This window comes from Coturnix japonica, chromosome Z (genome assembly GCF_054131305.1).
Source record: "Coturnix japonica strain WE chromosome Z, WE-NBRP24, whole genome shotgun sequence".
NCBI classification, from domain to species: domain Eukaryota; kingdom Metazoa; phylum Chordata; class Aves; order Galliformes; family Phasianidae; genus Coturnix; species Coturnix japonica.
The window spans coordinates 52,403,959-52,422,413 of NC_140702.1; the positions used below are offsets into that span (position 1 = coordinate 52,403,959).

General features: G+C 39.7%; 1 protein-coding gene across 1 annotated transcript in view; it reads right to left on the reverse strand.

Moving 5' to 3' along the window:
* Window positions 1-693: 693 nt before the first annotated feature.
* Window positions 694-18,455, reverse strand: part of OXCT1 (3-oxoacid CoA-transferase 1) — a 78,383-nt gene continuing 60,621 nt past the window's right edge. Inside the window, exons 15-17 of the mRNA XM_015848678.3 lie at window positions 15,916-15,996; window positions 12,813-12,914; window positions 694-5,802 (exon numbers count right to left, since the gene is read on the reverse strand). Of these exons, the coding sequence (XP_015704164.1) occupies window positions 5,767-5,802; window positions 12,813-12,914; window positions 15,916-15,996 (219 nt within the window). The 3' untranslated portion in view covers window positions 694-5,766. The remainder of the gene's footprint in view (window positions 5,803-12,812; window positions 12,915-15,915; window positions 15,997-18,455) is intronic.

An 18,455-nucleotide genomic window follows, 5' to 3' on the forward strand; every position in this document is an offset into this window, starting at 1 on the left:
TGAGAGAGTGCTGAGTTTTGGCCGCACACGTAAATTACTGAAGAATCTCATTTCAGAGCAAGTCATCAAGGTTTTCTTCTGAGACTAAACATTTTTCTCCACTTATCACCTTGCTTTCCTACGATATGGGAGATAAAATACTATGACACACATACTCATATCTTCTCTTTGAAAGAGTGACCTCATTCGCCACAGACAAGCATTTTCATCACTTTGCAATCATCCAATTTATCATTCACTGGGTGGTTAATGGAATTTGCTTTCATTTGTCACCCAGTACTATTTTCAGAGCGCAGCCACACACTAACGTCAATAATAAACATCTCAAATGCCATCATTTCTGCGGCAGTTTCAATCAGAAGGTAAAAAGCACTTCTCTAAGGACTATACATGCAGTCCATTCTTCGACTTGATTGAAAAACAAGTCATTACACAAATGAATGTGATAATTATGTTTGAGATTGACCCAACATAGAAACTGATGAGAAGAGTGAAGGTGAAGCATGCAGCCATTGGCTGAGTCTCAAACTTCATTATTTCTATTTATCTGATCCCTCCACCTCCAGCCAACAAGCTGAGAGTTTTTATGTGTCCTCAGGTACGACGTGCTGGTGTGAACACAAGATAATCTTTTAATGCTCACGATAGTGGAACAGGACACCATAAGAAACAGTAATGACAGATGCAACCTGGGATTTTTAATCTTCATTTTATTGATTGTTTTGCAAATACATAGAAGGACTTTGATGTGTAGTTTGCAGAGCTTACAGTAAAACTACATTTTACATCATTCATTTTTTTTGCTTTTTTGGGGATAAAGTCAATAAAATATGAAACAAAGTAAGTCTAACATAGGTAACAATAGAATCACCATCTTCTTCAGAACAAAAAGCATCATCTGACCTTGTCCTGAGAATGCTGTGAAGCACAGATAACCTCAGTGATGCCTCAATAAATGTTCATGCATATCAGCTCTCTTACAGCAATGGAAGAGAAAAGAGAATCTGCCATCCATCTAAGACCCACCATCGTTACTACTGCTCAGGAGTATCCTTGTGAGCTACACCTGGGTCCACAGAGAATTAAATCACATAAGAGGGTTTTAATTTCTAATCCTGCTTTACAGATCTCAGATTTAAAAAAAAAAAAAACAAACCCACAAACTGGAGTCACAGCTTGTTGTAATTAGCTTGGGCAAATGCAAGACATCTTCATAATACCGGTATGCCACCACAATACAATATCCTCCAGATAAAAAGTTCAAGTGTGACATGCACATATTTGCACCACTGGTGTATACTGAGAGCACCTGATCTCGCTTCCCCAGCCTTCAGCACCATATCAATCTTTGCTCTTTTGTTTTACACCAATACAAATAAGAAACAGAAATCAAATATTCATCAAGTAAAAAAAGTCTTCAATCACTCTTCCACTCTGCTCATCAAGGATGACCTCTAAGCTGAAAACATAACGTGTTTCACAGATCTTAGCTAGCTATTCTTCCTGTAAGGGAGGAAGAAAAACATCCCCTTTTCCAGGAAACAAGGCAGAGATGAGCAGAGGTGACAGTTCTCAAGGCAATATGTGGAGAGCTGGAAAAGCTGAAGTGCAGTTGTTGGCTCCTTTTTCTTTGAGCCAGAAACCAACGTCCTGAAGTCCCAGACATTATCAATCATTAGTCTTTTTATAAGCCATATATTAAAGACAACAATGGCTTCTGTGCGTGTGCCAGCAAAGCATAGTTCTATGGAAGAAGCAGCATCAACCTGATGCCACCCTTGGACATTTCTCCCATACACTATATATTCCAATAATTATATGCTGTAATTACCTAATCAGTTCTATGACTAGCGTAACAGAGATAATTGGAACAGTTCAACATTTATTTTCTGGATTTCTTCATAACACCTCCCACTATTTACATACTTATTTTCTGGCTAAACTACTACTAACCCCCCTCTCCTCTACACAGTTTGTATATACCCTTCAAAAACAGCACCCATTCAGGGTGCTCCCCATGAAAGCTTTAAATGGCAATGAAAAAGAAACCTGCAGAGATCACATCCACCCAACCCTTGGGCCTGAAGGCAATGCTAGGCACCTTTTGCTGTGCACCACAAGGGTCAGAACTGTCACTAAGAAGTCCTTCTGGAGTGTGGCAGAGGTCTCTATGCTACTCTATCTGAAACCAAAATGGTTCCATAGAGCTGAAAACCACCCTTTGTTACACGGAGACTTGATCTGCAAAACCTCTGTGAACAGAAATTCAGTTTTCATCTTAAGACTGTTCCACAGAAGTAGAAATGGCCAAACTTCAAGAAAATTACTTGACTGAAACGAGGGAATAGCACACAGACTAAATAGAGAAGATATGAAAACTACAGCTAGGTAAAAATGTATGCTAATCCTAGATTAAGGTATTCTGGAACACTTTGATTAATACAGTGTCATGTCTTGCATACAGATCAGATATTAAAGAAATCATTCATAAACTGTGGAACACTAGAACACGTCTAGTCTATGTACAAGATATTTCTTTTCATGGGCTCAGCATTACAGCCTTGTCTACACATTCAACCTATTCACTGGCCTACCACCCACTAGTACACATTAGATCAAGCCATGCAACTTAGTTATTCTGGGGTTATTTTTGTATTAGCATAAAGGTGCTAACAGAGATATTTTGTTTATTCCTTTGGGTGAAGAACAAGAACATTCTGGTATTAACTAGAGATTATCAAAGAACTGCTTAGGGTAAATACAACTAAAAAAAGTAATCTCTCAAATCAAAACAGTTTAACTGCTACAAAACCCAGGTATGGGTCAAGTCTAATTTTACAACTACCCCATGGGAAGGCAGTATTTCTCAGTTTAGAATGGAGAAGTGCAGCACATTTTTCCAGTGCAAGGTTACTAGTACAGTCCAAGGGCTAGTACTAGAGCTAGATATTGCAGGAATTTCATATCCGGTTCCCTAGAAATTTATATTATATGCCTTCCACATTTGCACTGAAAGCCTTGTCCACACAGTATTATAATGCCCTTCTACATCATGATCAGATGATCAGAGGGCTGGAGCACCTCCCCAGCAATGACAGCCTGAGAGAGCTGGAGATTTTCAGCCCGGAGAAGAGAAGGCTCCAGGGGGATCTTATATCTCCTGAATATGTCCCTTCTCTACAAGACTTCTCACCACCCTTAATTTCCTACTCTGCATCACTTCCAGTACATGCTGGAACAGTGGCAGATTCTCCCTATGCTCCAAGTAGGTCAGGCATTCTTGATGCTGAGTCAATTACCAGTTACCCAAAGCAGAGCATCAATAACCCACCTGATATGTCAGGCTGGAACCCATTTGGAGATCCTTTCAGTACCTGAAGGGAACTTACACCCAGGAGGGGAGTAAACTCTTCGAAAGGGCTGACAATAGCAGGACATGGGGAAATGGTTTTAAGTTAAAAGAGGGAAGATTTAGGTTGGATGTTAGGGGGAAGTTCTTTACTAGGAGAGTGGTTAGGCCCTGGAACAGGCTGCCCAGGGAGGTTGTGGATGCCCCGTCCTTGGAGGTGTTCAAGACCGGGTTGGACGGGGCCCTGGGCAACCTGATCTAGTAAAGGTGTATGTTTGGTGGCCCTGCCAGGCAGGGGGGTTGGAACTACATGATCCTTGAGGTCCCTTCCAACCTGGGTCATTCTGTGATTCTGTGATTCTGTGGAGAGGACAATTTTTCCAAATTGACAGGAGCTGCTGGACAGAGAATTTGACCTGCTAAGATCAAGTAAGGGACACTTGAAGGCTTATTTTGCTTCACAGTAAATAAGGTCTCAGCAGTACCATCACCTATTTTACTGAAGGGCTGTACAGTCTGTGTACAGGCTGCTGCCTTCTAGAATCTTAAGGGGCCTGCAGGAAAGCTGGGGAGGGACTTTTTATAAGGGCAGGTAGGACAGGATGAAGGGAAATGGTTTTAAATTGGAAGAGGTCAGATTTAGACTAGATATTAGGAAGAAATTCTTTACTATGAGGGTGGTGACACACTGGAACAGGTTGCCCAGTGAGGCTGTGGATGCCCCCTCCCTGGAAGCATTCAAGTCCAGGCTGGATGGGGCTGTGAGCAGCACGGTCTAGAGGGAGGTGTCCCTGCCTACAGCAGGGGGTCAGAACTAGATCATATTAATGATCCCTTCCAACACAAACCTTCCTATGATTCTATGATCATATCCCAACACTGCTTAGCACATGTATGAAAAGCATATTTCCTTTGTATATACTGTTCACATATTTTTAGTCACTTAATCTGTTCTTATTCTGACATAAAACATATGTCAGGAATTATTTTCACAGAATGGCTTTAAGTGTTCCTATTTAGATGAATGACAGAAACCATTCTACCTGGAAATAACAATGTATTTTAGTAAGCATATACTTCCAGTCAATTCATAGAATCATAGAATCATAGAATTACCCAGGTTGGAAAAGACCTTGAAGATCATCAAGTGCAGCCTCAGCCTAACCATAGTACCCTAACTCTAACAACCCTCTGCTAAATCATATCCCTGAGCACTCATGCTCTGTAAAATGAAGATCCATTGTGCTAATAAGGGGTGAGATCTACTGCAGTTGTATTACATTACTGATTTGCAAAAACGATTGTCTCCTAATTAAGAATAGAGAAAACAAGATCTTAATCACATAGCAGAACCAGCATGAGAGAATGACTTACACTTTGATTGTCTCAAGGTACGCATTCTAGTTACCACAAGTTTGGGTTCCAAACTCTGTAGCTGATTCTCTGATCAGCAAGTGGTGAAAAGTTACTGCTTTTGCTTTTAATCAACTGCATTCCCTTCTGAAGAAATCTCCCAAATGCCCTCAACATTCTTGTCCCTGCTTCTCTGCGTAACACTGGAAGAACAAACCTCACTCCAGAAACAGTCTTCATTTGCCTTTGAATGGAGGTTGGAAGAAGGATCCTAACTGCAGAGTGAAGAGTGGGTTAACATGGAACAACTGTACAGCTAATCAATTGTCTGCAGGAGGACAGAGACATTTTATCTCCCTCATGCAAACTATCCCCATTCTAGCTTGTACAGTTTAAATAGAAGAGCCAGAGTTGGGAGGTGTAGGTGTCTTAATGACAACAGACAGACAGTGGAAACAGCAGATACATTCAGGGCTAAGGACCCAAATGTTTCCATTGATACAAAAAGTTCATTCAAAGACATATTCAAAGGTTCAGGAAAAGAGAAGTCCACATTACTGATGTCTCTCTTTAGCTGCATGCATTTGCTATACACCACTCCACAAGAAAACCCACACCTTTAAAAGGGAAAGAACATAGTAAGTGCTGTAGTTACAGAACAACAGGGTGATCTGTAAGTTTAATGACAGCAGCAAAAGCAGAGGCAATTTTAAGATTGCACTGTCATTTTGTGAATCTCTGTAAAAAATGTACTATTTGGCAGTGAGACTACAAGGCGTTTTTTTCTGACAGTGTTCACTATCATTTCAGTATAACATTATTTGAAATTTTGGGAATATATTCACAATTCCATTAAAATTGGTAATGCTATGGAAGAAAAATTCCATTTAGGCTGATAGTCACAGCCTGAGCTTAACTATCTGGAAACTACCTACAAAGCCCTTAAATAATAATAATAAAAAAGAAAAACAGTAAAACTGCAAAACAGCCATCGATTCCTCTTCACTGAGCTCCCATTTCGAAACAAGCCTTCTGGCAAGTCAAGCCCAGACTCTGCTGCAGGTTTAAATCTGCCTCATTGGTATCAGTTTTGGAGAAACCTAGCAAGGAGGAGAGAAAAAAAACAGAACAGTTGGCATACAGATATAGCAGTACAACCCATAGTTCACTTCCACCTCTAACTATATGCTACTGAAGAACAGAGACTTAAACCCATTTACTTGAGGTATTTCAGAAATCAACACTCTCACCACTAAACTTTCTGATGCATAAATATGGGACACACACAGTGCTAGTATCCAGCCTTTGAACATATTTTGAGTTGGCTGCCTGATTTAAGAGTGCAAGTAAATTAAATCTGGACATACTGACCCTGTTAACTGTGTGGCCTTCTTGTAGGGCTTCCAAGAAGATATTATCTCAGGTCAGGTGAAGCAGTTACTCAGTTACACAGTGTACAAGATGGTGTGTCAGCATCTCAAAAATTAGCTAATATATTGTCCCTGAAGAGTTTATAGTTTGTGCACGGTGCTTGCCATGAGCAGCAAACAGACAGGCAGCTTGAGAGGCACAGTTGTTTCAACTGTACTCTCCTAATCCACTTGCATTCAGGTACCAATACACTGAGTAACGCAGGGGCAACAAAACAGGTAATATCCAATACACAACTGAATCATCACAGAAGTGTTAAGCGCACCAAGGAATCCTATAATAATAATTTCCCTTTTTTACTCAGTAGCCAAGTTCATTGCGGTTTTCATCCTGATACACCTAGAGAGAGGATGCTGTCTATCAATGATAGGCCTGCTAAGAAGAAGTTAAACAAGTTGTGGAATGTGCATATTATCAGGCAATATATAACCAAATGTATATATTTACTAATTCTAAATTTTTTGCTTTAAGTTCCCTTCTTCCATTCATTGGTTCAGGAAGCAGGAACTGGGACAGTGATGCCTCCCCCCTTGTAAGTGAAGATCTGGTAAATGACCACCTGAGGAACCTGAATGTCCATAAGTCTATGGGTCCTGATGAGATACACCTGTGAGTCCTGAGAGAACTGGCTGATGTGGTCGCCAAGCCACTCTCAATGATACCTGAAAGGCCACAGTGGTCAGGTGAAGGCCCTGCTGACTGGAAAAAAGGCCACTCTGTGCTTTTTGAAAAAGAGCAGAAAGGATGACTCAGAGAACCACAGATCTTTCAGCCTCACCTCAGTGCATGGAAGATCACACAGCAGATCCTCCTGAAAGCTATGCTAAGGTACTTAAAAAAGAGGGAGGTGATATGGGATAACCACTATGGCTTCACCAAGGGCAGGTCCTGACTGATCAACCTTGTCACTTTTAATAAGGGCATAACTGAATCAGTGGACATGGAAAGAGCCACTGATGTTATTATCTATCTGGACTTTAGTGAGGCCTCTGACACAGTCCCCCACAGCATCCTTCTTTCCAAAAAATGCAGATTTGATGGGTGGACTGTACAGTGGATGGTTATGGAACTGGTTATGAGATTGTACTCAGAGAGTGGTAGTTGGTGTCTCAGTATCCCAATGGAGATCAGTAATGAGTGGCATCCCTCAGCAGTTACTATTGGCACCAGCACTCTTCAACACCTCAACTGTGGGCTCCCCAGTTAAAAAAAGACAGGGATCTCCTAGGAATATAGTGGGAGGACACAAGAATAATTAAGGGCCTGGAGCATCTCTTGTGTGAGGAAAAGCTGAGTAACTTGGGTCTGTTCAGCCTGGTGAAGAGAAAACTCAGGGGGATCTGATAAATGTTTATAAATATCTAAAGAGAGGTGGGATACAAATAGGTGAGGCCAGGTTCTTCTTGGATGTGTGCAGTGATAGAACAAGGAGTAATGGTGTGAAACTTAAACACAGGAAGTCTGTGCTAACATCTGGAAGAACTTTACGGTATGAGTGATGGAGCACTGGAACAGGTTGTCCAGAAAGGTTGTGGAGTCTCCTTCTATGGAAATATTCAAGACCCACCTGGACTCCTATCTGTGCAATTTACTGTAGGGTATCTACTTAAGCTGGGGGTTTGGACTTGATCTCCTGAGGTCTCTTCCTTTCCCCTTCCCTGCCATTCTGTGATTCTGTCTTGCACCTGAGTTGTGGCAACCCTGATGGCCCCAGGGAGACCTAATAGCAGCCTGTCAGTATCTAAAGGAGCAGTGTAAGAAGGAAGGAGACAGACTCTTTCACAGATTCTGTGGTGACAGGTCAAGGAAGGGAAAATGGTTTCTTAATGAAAGAGAGGAGATTTAGACTGGATACAAGGAAAGTATCTTCTACAGTGAGGGTGGTGAGGCAATGGAACATGCTGTCCAGTAATGTGGTTGATGCCCTGCCCCTGGAGATATACAAGGCCAGGCTGGCCCAGGCTCTAAGCAATCTGATCTGGCTGTAGGTCTTCCTTTTCACTGGAAGGGAATTGGACTAGATGTCTTTAAAGGGTCCCTTCCAACTCAGATGATTCTATGATTGTATGATTCTGTTGTAATTCTATGCAGTTGAAAAATCAACTAGCTGTATTATAAGATCTCCATCCAATCAAAAATAAATACAGCACATTAAGCTTAAATAGGGAAGTGGATGAAGAAAGAAAGTGTAAATGGAAGCAGTACAGAGCAGACTTTGGACTTCACTGTTTAACATGACTGCAGGTCTGCACTGCTCCCTGAGGAAAACCTCTCCATAGAGAGGTGGAGAAAACCTCTACACAGCCTCATTAAATACATCCTGTTTCCATTCTTATTTATATACGTGTTCCAGGATGAGATCAAAAGCAATTCCTGTGATCTTACTGCTTCAGGATGACTGACAGTTCCACAGGTAGTGGGCTTCTAGTTGATAGTTTGTCCCACTGAAATACAATATACAATATTCTTCTGCCTCCTTATCCTATCTTTTTCACTTAACAGTACTGAACAAGCCAGCTTACTAAAGAATGATATGTAGAGGCCTGTTCCAAGAATAGGAACTGTATTTCCAGCACCAATTCAATTTTTAAGTTATCCTTCCTCCAGCCACAAAATGTCATCACTTACAATCTTATGAGAATAGTCATCAAGAAAAGCTTAGTTCATGAAGAATGTGTTTACTACATCAAATGCTAATGAAATATTTTCAGTGGATGGAAACTGTTCATTGATTTTTCAAAGTTCTCTGTGAACCAGGATAATAAACAGATATAGCAGCTACAAGTGTAGAGGAGCTGGAAAATTCTGAGTGCATGAAAACTGCTGGACTAGTGACAAAAGGCAATTATTGGAGTAGGAGATTGTTTTTCTTCTGTCATAGGGTTTGGTAACATCAAAACCTCTAGTGTTTTACATTTCAATGAGCATACTACATTAAATGTACTGTCTGCACATTTGATGCTAACAGCTGTCATTAATGCACACCACTATTCACCTCTGAAAAGGTCTGATCCCCAGGAGAGCTGAAGTGCCACAGTGTGCTGAACATAACAGAGGTAATGAGAGACGATGCACCACTAGGAACTGGATGCAAATAGAATTGTTTGCTTTAAATAAATCCGGTTAACTGAGCAAAAAGAAAAATGCTAACATAAGAAAGGAATGGTTTGGGCTTGGAAAACAAGGAATAATCAAGTCTGAAATGCAAAAAGTCCCCTGAGCATGCTGCTTTAAATCCCAGCAGAGTCAGCCAATCTGGCAGCACTCTGTGCTATCAGCACACTATCTGATAAAAGCTGAATGTGCTTAACAATGGCTATTTTACAGCACAGAGATGCATGTTTATTACTTTCTTACAGTACACCCTAAGCAGCACATTCTCAGTATTATTCCACTTACAGGAATTACAGCTCATCTTGGATGTTCCAAAATGCTTTGCTGATGTTGAACAGGCAGGTATATAGGGAGCAGTTTGCCTTTGTGGTCTGACTGGTCAGAGGAAGGCTATAGCTGAGGACTCATGGCCTCAGGTACTCCCAGCAGTTCAAGCTTATTAACTTCCAGAATTCCAACAAATTCCAACACACAAACATGCCCATGCTTATTTCATTATGTTTATCTATATCAAATAAGTCTTTCAAGGCCTGGTTCTGAATGGTGCTGAGTCCTAATAACTTCCAGTGCTCTTATTAGGAGTAAAAAAGCAAGTTATTACCTTTTAAGAACCTCCTGCAAAACTGAGAACTCATTATTACGAAAAACAACAGCATCAGCTTTTTATTTTATTTTATTTTTTGTTGTTATTAAGACGAACCCTAGCATTTTTTATAATGAAATATATCTGCAAATTATGCTTTCTCAGTCTCTGCTCTCATGGTCTCACCAAACACATAAACAAGTACAAGCTAAAAACGTTTATCTGCTAAGGCAGTCTGTTTGCTAGGGAGAAACAAATCTCATTTAAATACACAAGATAAGCCAATGTGTTGCCTTCACAGCAGAGGAGGACTGAGGGGGATTTTTTTATTTTATAACAGTCTATAATGAAGACTCTTGACTCTAAATCCTTTCTTTCTTTGAACAGGAATGTATAGCAAAATGTATCACAAAAAGCCACAAGGTCTACAAAGCTCTCCAAAAAGAAGTAGCTTCCATACGGAGATGTAGTTATATACAAAGTTATGTTCATCTCTTAGTCAATCCCATAGTTACCTATGTAATGAACACATTTTAGTTTAGATGACTTTCTGTATCCACAGAGAAGAGCTACCTGGAAAGGTTCAGCTCCTGTTTTTTTTTCACCCATAAGTTCTGTTTCAAAATAGCAACAGATATAAAGCAAAAAAACTCTTCTTTTACTGCAGCAATACAGTATCAGTGAAGTTTCTGTCCCCAATCTAAACGAGAACAAGATGTCTCATTCAGAGAACATAAATAATCACAAGCACAACTGTTACTCTTGCTAGGGAGCCTGAGGCAAAGTCTTGAAATGTGGAAAAAAGGACTAAGGATACTGTTTTCTGAACAGCTGTCTACCACAGTGCTCAAATCTCTATTTTCTCAACTTCAAAATTAAGCAAAAGAGCTGCACCTGTTCACTGTGTGACACTCAAGCCCTGAAGTGTCTAACATCATGCAATGGTGACCTAGTCTTGCTGCCACCAATGCCAATACAATAGCAGTTTTGGTGATGATTTCAATGACAAGAGGACAAGGTCACTGTGACCTGGAAATATCCTTTAGGAGGGAAAGGAAAAAAAAAAGAAAAAAAAAAAAAGAAAGAAAGAAAAAAAAACAGGACAAAGAAAGAGCTAGTGCTCTTCCATGCCACTGCGTTAGTTAACAAATCATTCTGGTTCACTCTTTCTGTTTGCAGAGCTATAGAAATTTCAGGCATTTTTAAGGAACTATCACCCACTAGGTAATGCTGACCCATGCACATATTCTGGCAGAGGTCAGCACAGTTCATGCTTTGTAAGCATTTATGGAAACTGCTTGCTTTCAGATAAACATAGAAAAGTGTACAAACCAAGGAGCATCTACATTTTTCATGCCCACAGCTCTCCTTTAGTGCAGCTCATGATTTCATGCATGACTAAGGCAGCTGTACAAAGCAGAATGCACTGGAGTTTGTCTTCATGAAATAGGGAATGGGTGGCTGTGAAGTGACCCCTCCAGAGCCTGGTGAGACAGATTCCAGGAACAAAGACAGCCCTACACTCAACTGCTAACTTCAGGCTATCTTTAAAATTCAAAATTTATACTGTTTCTTTATAATATCTACAGGGAAGTGCTAATGGCACAGTGAGGTGGTGGTAATTCTTTTTTAATAGTCCTAGTGGTCTTGCCATACACACTGCGATGCTGCAAAATTTTGTCTGCTAGCCCACCATTTCAAGCTGTTCATGTCTTTCTCTAAATACTCTGGTTCCTTCTGCTTCAATTGCCTCCAGCGCAAGCTGAAAATTACTTTGGGTAACACCAACTTTCATATACATACATACAAATATATCTAGATCTTCTGAATCAAAAAGAAAGCAAATCTGTTCAAAAACCAGGTTCAGGACATATAAGAACTGATGTCTCCTTATAGGAAAGTCATTCTTCACATTTTCATTCTATGTATATGGTTACTAAATGCATCACTCTCCAAATTCAGCCTAAAGTTTGTCCTCAAATTAGATACGTCAGAATAACAACAATATAAAAAGACATAACAAAAAAAGTGTCTGATTACCACAGATACAAAACCATAAGGTCATTTTTATGTTTAGTTTTTGAGAATGGGCTGTTTAAGAGTCTCATCCAAACAGAAAAGGAAGCTCTCAGATTACCGAAGTTCTAAAGAATTTATTTTTGTCCCCTACATCCCAGGGAGGAGCTGAATAAATAACCTCTTTTGCATATAGAATTGTTTAGTTTAGAGGCTTTTTTTTAACTGAAAATTAAGAAATAGTAATAAAATTTTACATAAAAAATGAATAATAAAGAGATTTTGTAGCAATTTCCTGCACTCTACAGTTGCACGTCACTCCTATTAAACCTTTTTTTTGGTCCCAGACAAATGAATATTTTCCCAGAAGTGAAAAGCTCTTTCTTTCAATTATTTAAAACTCTACAAGAAAAACACACAGTATCATGTTTGGGTGTTAAAAATGATCTGTTATGGAAATATGGGAATGAATTAAATTCTACATGCTCCTTGCTCAGAACGTTCTTGCTACTAAGAGCATGTTCAAAGCCTTAATAACCAACTCTTTCACATAATAACTGTTCAGCAACCTTACAATCACATGCTCTAGACCTAGAAACTCTGCAAAGAGGAAGAGTACCACCCTTCATTACCACATATCTCTCAATTGCCTTCACAGTGCACACTGTATGGTGTCAAAGTCACTTTCCTTACAAAATTAAAAACCAAACAGCTGACCTCCCCCCCCCCAGCCTTACAATACTGAAGCAAAAGTTATTATATGAGTGCATGGGACCATCAAGAAACTACAGTTGTTAATGGCCACACATTCGGAATCAGTTATGTTCCAGCATACTTTCCACTATTTTTGTGTTAACATTAAATGATATTTAAGAAAGAATGTGAAGGTAAAAAATCAGCGGCTTTATGGATTAAGTACAAGGCAATGTAAAAGGAACAACTGTATTTGTTGGTAAAATGACTTACTGTGAAGTCACAGCCAGTACTTTTCTTGATATCATCCACTGACAGTCCTTCCCAGATTTCCACTAGGGTGAGCCCCTTTTTCTTGTCTACATCAAACACAGCCTGTCAGGTTCAAAAAGCATGAAAACAATTTTTATTATTAAAAAAAATAAAGATCCAAGTAGTGATACTGTACAAATCAGTTCAAAATGAGTTTCATCAGTAACAAATGATGCTGTTATCAATTGGTTTCACTTTTCAGAGTGACCAGTAGAGATTTATTTATACCTGAAAGAATCTGAAATGTAAGATGTGTTGATTTTGTGGGAAAAAAATGGGCAACTGTTCTTCATTGCACAAAATGAGTACAGCGTCTCCTGCTCTGATGTGATGAGAATTGCAAGGTGCAAGGGAAAGGTCTGAGACATTCTTTGGACAATGACCAGCAAGAGGCCATGAAAGAAAACAGGGAAAACCAACCTCTTTCTCACAATTTTGTTTCGCTTTTAGGCCCATAGAGAGGTAAAGACTGGCCAATCAACTTATCAGTTGATCAGCTTCTCCAACAGCTTTCAAACACTAGAAATTTTAGTATTTTTGTAGCTGGCTGAGAAAGTTTCTTGCTTTATTTTTAAAAGAGCCTCAGGAGATGCAGCTGAAGGAGCACCGTCCCTGACACCTTTGTAAGATAAGCTTTCCACTTTGAAGTCTCTCAAGCATATAAGAACATCTGTAGAACAACATGCGCTATAACGGTGCCCGCTAGATGGAGAATACACAGGTTACAAAATCTAGTTGCCACAAAAACCATCAAGTCTACATTCACTTTCCTAAAATAAAATAAAATTTTAAAAAGCCAGTAGCAGAAGTTCAGTGAAGAATGAACATGGAAGGAAAGTGGAATCTTAAGCTTATCTCTGAAGTGTACTCAATTTGTCCACTAGGCACATAAGACAGACTTACAGCTTCACAAAGGAAAATAGTGCCTGACAAATCTGTCAGTATCCTCCAACAGGGCTACAGCATTCACAGAGAAGGGAAGAGTAACCAGTGTCATCTACATGAACCTGTGTGAAGTATTTGACAATTTCTTGTCTCTAAAATGGAGATAATAAAAGGATGGGCCATCTGGTGGGTAAGGAATTGGATGAAGTGCTAATTTCAAGGAGATATGGCTGATGAGGCAGAGACCAGAGGTGTGTGTGGTGTTCCTCAGGGGTCATAACTGCGACTGGAGTTATTTAATACCATTGCTAATAAAATGGACAGCAGGATTGAAAGCACCCAAGTTTTCAGATGACACCAAGATAAGCAGTGCAACTGACACACTGTAGGAAAGGAATGCTGTCCAGAGGAACTTGACAGGCACGCAAGTTGGGCCCATGTGATCCTAAAGAAATTCAACAAGGCCAAGTGCAAGGTCCTGCACCTGGGTTGGGGCAATCTCAAACATGAATATCAGCATGGTGATGGATAGACAGCTGCCCTAAGGAGATAACTTCACAGTTTCTGGTAGATGAAAAACAGTGTGAGCTTATAGTATACGCTTGCTGCCCTGAAAACTGGGTGTATCTTGGGCTATATCAAAAGAGGTGTGGCCAGAAGGGCAAGGGAGATGATTATTATTCTCTGTTCTGGCTCATGAGGCTCCACCTGCAGTACTGCTTTTAGGTCTGGGCCCCCCAGCACAAGAAAGACGTGGGGTGATTGGAGCAAATCTATTGGAGGTTCATGAGGGTGATGAGCAGGAGAGAGCACCAGGCCTAAGAACCTTACAGCAGCCTTCCATTACATGAAAGGGCTACTGGGAAATGGAGTGATAGCATAAGGTATAGTGTCATTAAAATAATGAAAATGTAGATTCAGATTAGATATTAGGACAAAATTCTCAGCTATGAGTGCTGCTGAACAGCACTGGAACAGGCTGCCTATAGAAGCTGTAGATGCCTCTTCCCTGGAAATGTGCAATAAAAAGTTGGATGAGGCTTCATGCAGTTTGGTCTAATAGAAGGTATCCTGTCCATGGCAAGAGGGTTGGAACTAGACGGTCTTTCAGGTTCCTTCCAATTCAAAGGATTTCATGAATTGTTCTTCTGAGTCTTAAAAGAGAAGCTGAATTTAAGGAAAATAGACAGTAGGAAGCTAGTGTCTAAACAGTCTGTAATGCAATCTAAATAGTGCTATACATTTGTGTAATCTTTTATTAAAACAGCAAGACCTGATGAGGAGTGAGTCTCAGAAATTTCCTGCATGTTTATTTTCTGTCAGTCCTTGTTCAGTGCCAGCTTTTTGTACCTTACATTTGTATGTGACCAGTCAGTAGAAGACTAGAAAAACATCCAGAGTTTCATTTCTTTTCCTTTTGTTTGTAGGGGAAAACTTCAAATGACAGTAGCAGTGTACTCCTGAGAGAAAGCAAACTCTGCATCAGCACTTTTGAAGCATTCTACTTAGTATGACAGATGGCTCATGGAGGGACCGGTCAAAGCCCTTGAAAATGTACACATTGATAATACAAGGAGCATGGTTACAGGAAAAATCCTAAGTCACTTATCCTCTGCTGAAAAGATCTGCTAATGCACTTTGAACACTGGCAATATCACATGGACATGCACTGGACAGTAAACTGCTTCACAAGTGCAATCAAGTGAAAACAAATGATAGCAGCAGAACAGGTTATGCGTCTCTCTAAGTCTGTAATATACACCAAGAGAGACGCTAATTGCCTTAACGTGAACATGCTACAGAGCTGTTGCTTTGCATCTGTATTTGAGGAAAACATCCACTTCAGGATTTGCATCTCATGAAGCAAATTTTCAGGTATACTTTGGGAAAAATAACCAGATGTGTTCTTTGCATATTTCTCACGGGTAACATCTCTGTTCTGATGGTGACCGCAATAATCATCCAGCATGCATGATATCAACAGTGAAAGACTTAAAAGGAAAATATGAGCCAACAGGTCTCAGGAACTGAACTCAAAAGGAGTCTTTGTCCTTCCCAAGTAGCAGACACTGAATATATTCTTTATTATTATGACACTTTTAACTGCTTTCACTGAGTGTCACTGAGAGGAGAAAAGTATTTAAAAGGATTCTTAAAGGATTTAAGAAAAGAACTTTACCTTCTCTGTAATGATGCGGTTTACACATTGCTTCCCAGTAAGCGGTAAATTGCATTTTTCCAAGATTTTATGGACATTGCCCTGTGTTTAACAGCATACAAACAAATGTTAATTTTAAAAAAACAGTGCAACTTTCTCTGAATTCAATATGTATATTAAAAAGGAAAATTACAGCTGCAAGCACTCAGTGTTCTTGAAACGTTTACTGCACTCAGAACATTATTTGAATACACTTTCATGGCAGATTAAAACTTTGCTAACTTGGGACAGTTGTAGCGAAAGCCCCAGCTATAATGAGATGACTAATAAGAGTCTCCATGTACCACTGAGTGGGCTCCCAAGTTTAGAAGTTCAATAATTTCCTCTTCTACTGCAGTGTGAGGATATAACACACATGGGATCTTACTGATGACATGTAAAGGTTAGACAGTGAAATTGTGAGCATAACATTACTCTGACTTATTTATTATAAACAGAATGTGAGGGATCAGCTACATACACAGACATTTCAAACCCTCATGGTTCAAGTGAATACTCATGCTTTGAAAATAGTAAAGCCAGTTTCTTTATCCACATTCAATTTCCGTTTTCTCTGTCACTCCAGAAAAGCACAAAAGCAGACTAGGAGATGAGTGAGATACGCTGATTTTCATGTACTACAAGAAAAGCTACACTGCCCTTATTTTTGCCAGTAAAAGTCAACCTGCAAATATAGTACAAAGTAATGTATATAAAGAAATCAGGATTTGCTTTAAGATACTTCCCTTCCTAGGATATCAAATAGCAGCTGCTTTAGATACTGGGTAAAATATTGCCTACTGAAAAGGCAAAGCTTCTCACACAAAGCTGGAGCTGTAAGGCTTAGTTGTTTAGGTGTGAGGGGTTGTTTTTTTTTTTTTTGGTTTTGTTTGTTTTTTTTCCCTCTATCAACTTTCAGTTATGCCTTTCAAAATTCTCAGAGTATGGCATGTCTCATTTAACCATGTGAATGCAATACTTTTTAAATTTGCAACCATCAATTTGCCTTAAGGCTTAATACACAAACATATCTCAAAATGGACTTGCAGAGCTGACAGCTTGAGAGGCTTCTGTGACCCTTAAAAGTGATAAATTCCAGTTTCTTAACACTTGAGATGAACACTATTTTATTACCAGGTAGCATGAGAAGTGGCTTTTGGAACTCATCCATCAGCCTGCATGCCACACTTCTAAAAATCTGTTTGGCCACATAGAACATGGCTTGTCATTTGTGTCACTGCCAAAACACATCACCCACTGCCTTACTGTGCTCACATCCACTGTTTGGTCTCCAGAAACATTCAGCAAGTGTTGATGAGTGTCAGTGGGTGCCACTTTTTCTGCATGGAGGAGGTCAGTGGCACACCTTTGCTTCATATACACTTCCATGTCAGATGCTATTTTGTCAGACAGCCCCTCTGCTGCCATCTGTCACACAGCAACAAAATGGAACGGGACATTGGTGGGAAGGTTCAATCTCTGCTGCCATCATCCATCCCTGACGTTGTGAGCCAACATAATAAAATGGGAGGCATTAATTTTGGAGCAGCCCTAAAAACACTGTAGCATCTTTTTATGGACACTTTTACAAACAAAAAATGCCACAGTTTTGTACAACATATAAAAACAAAAACTATTCACGATGCAAATTTATTGCACCATGTTTTAGTCATGATCAAAGCACATGCTTAAAAATGGTTTCCATTAGATTGTTCTAGTTGTGTAGACAAGTCATTTCACCATTTGAAAGTGACCAGCCATCACTTTATGCAGTTTTGCAAAATACATTAATAGCAGTGTGGGTGTAAGGACTTCTATATCTCCTATGCAGTATTTACCCGACTGCGCATAGGTGCACAGTGACTGTTCAAAGGTTAAGTAACAACACTATATTCTGGTCTTTACAGTTATCCAAAGATGAGCTTCACAGAAAGTACACTTAGAGCTATCATAGCGAATTAAACTGAGTCCATCATCTATGTGTCTCATGGTGGACTAAACATACGGAGGAAAAAACTGAGCCACCCTTCATCAGGTATTCCCTCCTGGTTCATGTCATGCTGTGATGGTTAGGCTTCCGAGGCTAGAGACCGCTTCTGGGAAATGCTATTTAATTGTCACTGACAGACTCATAAAATAGTTTAATCCCTTTCATATGGGCATCATGCTTCAAGCTCCTTTAGCATCCTACTAAAGATGCATGATTTCATTAGCTGTGAAAAATACTTCCTGTTTCAAACCTGTGGGTTGCTAGTTTCTGCAGCTTGTGTTGGCTAACCTCTTTTTATAAAAAAAAAGAAAAAAAGGAAAAAAAGAAAAAAGAAGGTGGCAGTGACTGGCCATTCTGCATCTGTACCTTCATTATCCCACGTATTTCTATGCTACTCTGCCTCACTGATATTTCTTACTCTGAATTCTTCTACCAAAGTCATTTACAGTCCTGTCATTTTTCTTCTGTATCTTTTAGTTTTTGTATAATGTAAATATGTAAGTTATCAAATATTAAAATACTTGGGGCCAAA